At 34.1% G+C, this 7,242-nt stretch overlaps 1 protein-coding gene across 1 annotated transcript; it reads right to left on the bottom strand.

Moving 5' to 3' along the window:
* Nucleotides 1–3,092: 3,092 nt before the first annotated feature.
* On the bottom strand, nt 3,093–5,036 carry LOC112711114 (probable sarcosine oxidase). The gene has a single exon (XM_025763675.3). The coding sequence runs from the start codon at nt 4,530–4,532 to the stop codon at nt 3,345–3,347; it is 1,188 nt and encodes a 395-aa protein (XP_025619460.1). The 5' UTR covers nt 4,533–5,036; the 3' UTR covers nt 3,093–3,344.
* Between the last annotated feature and the right edge of the window lie 2,206 nt (nt 5,037–7,242).

The following is a 7,242-nucleotide window of genomic DNA, read 5'->3' as shown; positions in this document are numbered from 1 at the left end:
TAACCCAAGCCATCTTTCTCTTCATTCCCTTATGACGCCACAAAAACTGTCTTAGAATCATGTGTATTTCTTCTACTAGAGAATCTGAAAGCTTGGAACATGAAAGCATATATATTGAAATAGCTTCTCCGACAGCTCTGATTAAAACATGTCTGCCACCTGCTGATAACAAATTCCTCTTCCAAACCTAAACTCTTTTCTAAAATTTATCCTCTATTGCACCGAATGTAGCATTTTTAAATCTCTGAATAATGGATGAAATACCTAGATATTTATCTTGGACTCCCATATACTCTATATTAAGTAACTCTGCTAGCTGTTGTCTTCTAATGAGTAGGGTGTTCTGACTGAAAAAACTGCTGATTTGTGGAGGATGACTTTCTACCCACTAAGCATTTCATATTCATTTAGTAGAGATAGGATATTTTTGCATGATTCTTCATTTGCCTTCCCAAATAAGATAGAGTCATCAACAAAGAAAATATGATTGACTGTTGGAGACCTTCTGTGAATCTAAATCCCTTAAATAGGCCTGTTTTGCTATACCTTGTATAACAGATAGAATAATCCTTCTGCACAGAATAGAAATAGATAAGGTGACAAGGGATCTCTTTGTCGGATACTCCTTGTTGGCTTAAAAAAACTATAAGGTTCACCTTTTACAAGAACAGAATAAGAAACAATAGTGACTAGTTCTCTAATCTAAGAAGTCCATTTGGTCCAAAATTCATTCTCTTCAAGATAAACCATAAAAATTCTACTTAACTTTATCATATGCTTTATTCAAATCAAATTTAATAGTTATTTCACATTCCAATCTGCATCTCTTAATTTTGAGGTAGTACATACATTCATGAGCTCTTAAAATATTGTCAGAAATTAATCTACCCTTTAAAAACGCACTTTGATTTGAACTTATTAAATTATTCGTAAACTACTGAAGTCTATATACCAGAATTTTAGAAATAATCTTATAAAAGGCTGAGGACAAGCTAATAGGTCTAACCTGTGACATATCTCTAGCAGTCAAGATTTTAGAGATCAAGCAAATATGTATATGGTTAAACGCCTTGAGTATTTTATCTCCACCAAAGAAGCTACGAACTGCCTTAAAAACATCACCACACACAATGTCCCAATAAAACTAGAAAAATCGTGTTGTGAAGCCATCCTCACCTAAAGCACTTTGAGGACAAACGATGAAAGTAGATCTCTTGGTTTTCTCCAAAGAGATTGGTCTTATTAGCCTCCAATTCATGAAAGCTATAATCGGATGACTGAAATTGCTGAATATGTCACCATATTTTAATGAGTTAGCAGATGAAAATATTTACTTGAAATAATTTTTAGCTACAAGAGTAATATTTTGTGGATCTGAAGCCATCTCACCATCATTCTAAACCAATTCCCAATTTTTATTTTTTCGGTTTCTAGCTTAGAACTTCTAATGAAAGAACTTTGTGCTACTATCATCTTCTTTCAACTACTTGCATATTGATTTTTTCTTCTAGAAATTTTCTTCTTTTAATAGCTCTTCTTCTAATTTTTTTCTCTACCTCTAACATCTCTGACCCAGCAAAATAATTCGGTATCCTCATCTGTTCCAACCTAAGATTTAGTTCTTCAATTATCTTCTTAGAGTTGGATTTGTTATGCTGCTGCCACGGCACTAGACAGTGCCTACAACACTTCAACTTCTGTGACAAAACATAGGTAAGTCAATAACTTCCATACTCCAAACTTTTGCTATCAGTGCCCTTATATCTTCCATCTCACGCTACCATTTTTAAAATTTAAATATTATTTTGGTAGACCATTTTGGAGGATCCGAATCAAGTAAGAGAGGAGCGTGATCCGAACCATTCTCCGATAATCTTCTTACTAGGGGTGTCTATGGATCAGATCGTATCCGCTGATCCGCGGTAAATATCTGCATCTGATCCGAAAATTGCAGATACGATCCGATCCGCAAATTGATCGGATCGGATCGCGGATATCTGCTCTTCATCTACGTATCCGATCCACAGATTCGCAAATCCGCACAATAATAATTAAAAATAAATAAATATATATGTTTGGTATTATATTTACCAGTTTGTATGTTTTAGTTAGTAATTATTATTCATATATTGTATTATTTTATTTTTGTTATTTAGAAATAGTTTGATTAAAAATATTTTAGGAATAAATAAGTTTAAAAGTATAAAAGAAATATTTTTATTGAAATTTTTTACATAGAAATATGATTAAAAAGAGAAGGTTTAATTATGCGAATATATTCGATATCCGATCCGATCCGATCCGCACATTTGCGGATCGGATCAGATCGGATTGGGCACTAAAAAGCACGGATATCATATCCGATCCGATCCGATGAAAATTGTGTGGATCGGATCGAATTTTCGGCCATATCCAATCCAATCCGATCCGCGGACACCCCTACTTCTTACCACCCATCTACATAAATCGATCAAGCCTCTCCCTAATTAACCATTCTCTTCGCTCCTATTTAAATCTTCTATTCTCCCTAATTATATTCCTATTTAATTAATTATGATTTAATATGATTATTTATTTTTAAAATAACTTACCACACAATAAATTATTATTGGTTACTCAAAGTCTCTCTAAATTAGAATTCTTTCTTTTCGATATATGTGTAGAGACTCTTTTCAGGTCCTCCCTTTTTTGCATATTAATCATGCGATACTTATATAATTATTATTTTGTTAGATATCATTATTTAATTTATAGTAAATCACAAGTTTTTTTTTGTGGCAAATATCAAAAAGAGGAGACACCTTTGCACTAACCTGTATTAAAAATAACAAATTTATCAAATATTCTTAATATCCATTAAACTAATTAGGTCATATAAAAAAAAAGGAGAATTCAAATAATAAATTTTTATATTATATGTTTTTTTCATGTCTTTTTATAGATTTCTCTTCTCTTTTTTTTTAATATTCAACACAATTATTGAAGAATGGAGCAAGACAATTTTAGAAAACATACTACTATTAAAAAAAATACAACTAAAAAAACATTTTAAATAAATACCAAAACAAAAATATTTAGTAACTAAAGAAAAATAATAAAAAATAATAATATCTTACCTTATATTTAACATTTATTAATTATCATTATTACCTTATATTTAATATTTATTAATTGTCATTATAACAATGACTTTTTCTATTATTTCTTTAACATTACCAAATAAATATTATTAGTAAAGTAACTTATCTAGATCCTTGACTTATCAGCTACTCCACTGCTTACTAGTGAATTTACATCACTTTGTCGTTCTTGTTTTTTTAGTAAATAAATAGAGCAGAGTAAAATCATTTTTGTGAGCTGTTAAACCTTCCAATTCCAAAGGGACTGATATCAGTCCCGCCAGATGGGACCCCATCGACGGCTAGCTCAGCCAAAATCCTCCCAATAACCGGAGCCATCTTGAACCCATGACCCGAAAACCCGCCACCTACAACAACATCTTTCCCAAACTGCCCCCCCAAGAAATCAACAACATAATCATTATCCGGTGTCATTGAGTACATGCAAGCCTGCTTCACCACCGGCTCCCTCCAATCAATTAAACCGTTAAAACTTTCCTTGATCCATTCTTTCAGCTCATTCATCCTCACCCCCGGACCCCACTCCCTCTTATCCGGGTCACACTTATCCCCACTATCAACCACAATCTTCACCAAACCCGGGTATTCCAACGACGGCGTTCCGAACACGTGCAACCCACCGTGGCTCGAAAACGTGGGAAAATCACCACCTATCGCGAAATCCCCTTCGTGCCCCTCCTTCACCCTCCAGTAAAACACGTGAATCTCCACTGGCTTTATAGGTATTTCTACTCCGCTCACCTTTTTTACCAGTTTGCTCATCCACGCTCCCACCGTTACCACGCATTTCTTGCCGCAAAACGTTTCGTTGTTGGAGGCCGAAACCACCACGACGCCTCTTTCGTCCTTCTTTATGTCCGTGATCTCTTTGTTGTCTTTCAGAACGGCGCCGTTTTTGTGTGCTAGGGTTTGGAACATGGCTACGGCTTTCGTCGCCTTTATGACGCCGCCGAACTCGTTCAAGATCCCGATGGAGTCATCGGGGAAGTCGATGCGGCCCGAGAATTTGTCTGCCAGCTGGCAGCGGTTGAGGACCTCGTGGGGGATGCCGTGGTTACTGCAGTTTTCGAGGATTTTGAGTAGTGTATGGTCATGGGCCTGGCCCATGTCGAGTTGGTGGGCTGGGAAGTAGACGTTGTAGCCGATTTGGGCCTGGGCCTGCTTCCAGAGGGTATAGGACTCCATGACGAGAGGGTAGTAGTAGGGTTTGGAGTAGTTGGCGCGAATGGTGCGAGACTCGCCGTGGGAGGAGCCACGGTGGTGGAGGAAGTCGAACTGCTCTATGAGAAGGGTCTTTAGCCCCCTCTTGGAAGCGTGGTAGGCGGTGGCGCTCCCCATGACGCCGCCGCCTACGATTATGACGTCGAAGAGATCATTGCTGACGTTCTGCATTTCTTTTAGTTACTATCTACCACCGGAAGTTGGTCTATTACGAGTGAGTGGGGCTTGGTGACGATGGACATGTTTATAATTTATATATAGTAGTGAGAATAGAAAATTGAATTGGTATGCATAATAATATAGTAGTTTTTGGAGTTCTTTACTGGGGATAAAAGATGCCAAAATCAAATGGTAGAAAATTGAATTGGTATCCATAATAATATAGTAGTTTTTGGAGTTCTTTACTGGGGATAAAAGATGCGAAAATCAAAAGGTAGAATAGAGAGAAAAGTTTTTAAATATATTGGTATATTGATATTTTAGTGAATTTTAAAATTTTAATTATATATATATTATATTTTTTTTTATTAAAATTAATAGTTAAAAATTATTTAATGAATTTTAACATTTTAATTATATATATTATATGTATTTTTTATAATTAAAATTAATAATTAAAAATTATTAAAATATTAATGTCCTGGTACACTTAAAAATTTTCAAGAATAAATGTCTCCAGCATTCTCTATTGGCGGCATTGGAGATCAATATTCAATAAGAAGAATGATACAACTTCGCTTGTGCTTCTATCACCAGAAACAACAAGATGGTAAACTATTAAAATGATATTTAAAAATTTATATTTAAAATATTTTTTGTATCATATTAACTTGCTTAATAATATGTTAAAGTGTTCCCTGTTAGCTTTTCGCCAATTTCGTTAATGTTATTGACTAGTCAACTGATAAAACGATTAAGTTAATTAACTATTTAAAATTGGAGGACTAATTTAATCAATTTAATAATTTAGCGACCAGTTCGATCATTATCTAAAATATAAAAGGAACAATTTGACAGAAATTAATTTTTATATTAGTAGAATTTACGTGTAATTCAAGTATGTGTGGAACAATTTTAAAATTCACTTAAATGTAGTGCATATTACTTCTCGCTATTTACGAAAAACTATCAAATATCAGCTCCATCTGGCAAAAAGTGAAATGAAAGTGGCCATAATATAAATTATAAGGAGCTATGAAAGTGGCCATAATATAAATTATAAGGAGCTAGATAATTGAAGTTAAAACAAAAAAAGAAAAGCCTCTTTTTATTTCTATCATGTAGTAGAAATATGATTCACCAAAACAAAATATGTAAGCTAGATAATTGTTTTACTACATTTAACTTTTATATATAATTTAAAATAAGTAGTTTATCTGTTCTTTGTTAACAATTTGATTAATATATGATCTGGATAATATATTTTTTTTTTATTTTAATAATATTTTTAATCTTTTAATATATTTATAAAAAATATAAAATAATATTTTAAATTAGTTTTTAAGAATTGTTTCTAATCAAATAATTTAATTTTTAATAAATTTTGATCATTAAATTAGTGTCTAAAATTATATTACATTAGACAAATCAGTCTTCATATTATATTATTTATCCATATAGAGGAATTGATGTAAGAATTTTAAAAGTTTTTAAGAAATAATTTGTCTAATTTTTAGTAAAAATTAACATAAAAATTGATTTGTTTAATAAAATAAAAAATTAAAAACTAATTTGATTATTAAAATTTAAGAAAAATTAAATTATTTGACTAAAAAATCTTTAAGAACTGATTTAGAATATTATTAACTAATATAATACAAAAAATTATGTGTGAAATAGTGTTATAAAAAATGGATTTTTTTTTTACTAAAGTGTACTTTTTTATGAAACTTATCATCAATGTTATTTTTTTGAAACTGTTCATACACTAGCCCAGAATATAAGCCTAACCCAATATGGTTAAAAGGCCCAATCCAGAAGGATGGCCTTATCCACGAATCCGATCTCTTCGAAGAGGTCAGAACAGATTAAAACAGGCAGCTCACACTTAACTAAGTGAGTAACTGCCTCTCTGAATCTTTCACCCACTTTTAGAAGGGAGATCTCAACACCCTTAAGATAAAAGGACGGTTATCTACCATCGGAAGTGGAACGACTTCAACGGTAATTATTGGTTCGTCTCCTATAAATACACTGGTATACTCAGGTAAATTTAAGTTCCAATACACCGAAACCTGCTAAGACCCTTCCTGACTTAGGAATTAGAGTATTTTGCAGGTACCACCCCCTACCTTCCCACGAACAACTCGGACGACGGTCACAAGGCGTGGGACAAGTCAGAACATTACTTCATTGAGGATTTGGACCTCACTCGCAAGCCCAAAGACAACCCAGTTTTACGTAACCCTTGGAACATTGGCGCCGTTGCCGGGGACTTGGAGATCGACGCTCAACAACGGACGACCAACGTGAAGACAGACATACTGCGTCTGAGTCGGATCAAGAATATCAAGACATGGTCAACAATGACCAAGCCTTAGTAATACCCCAGCCAAGAATGGGGGAGCCACATGGGAAGGATCCCTTTGACAACCAAAGAAGAATCCCATCTGAAGTTTGCCTCTCCGAAGGGGGAAAGACAGCCTCACGGCACCAACCTCATGGGTTGGCTACAAGGACATCAAGACCGACTTGAGTAGATGGAATATGAGTTAGAGCGACAAAGCGAAGCGGAGAACAGCTTGAAGAGAGAGATCAAAAGACGAAGAGAGCTGGAGGACAAGCTCTCAAAGCTAGAATCCAACCTTCGCAATACGGATTCTCGTATTGCTCGGGAAGAGAGTCCATTGGGGGGGAAGAAGATTCATTTACTGAGGATATC

This window comes from Arachis hypogaea, chromosome 9, assembly GCF_003086295.3.
Source record: "Arachis hypogaea cultivar Tifrunner chromosome 9, arahy.Tifrunner.gnm2.J5K5, whole genome shotgun sequence".
NCBI lineage: Eukaryota > Viridiplantae > Streptophyta > Magnoliopsida > Fabales > Fabaceae > Arachis > Arachis hypogaea.
This window is presented reverse-complemented; position numbering and strand designations above follow the sequence as displayed.

What these genes read in the sequence shown, in the direction of transcription:
- LOC112711114 (XM_025763675.3), bottom strand. Translation starts at nt 4,532, where the DNA reads ATGCAGAACGTCAGCAATGATCTCTTCGACGTCATAATCGTAGGCGGC.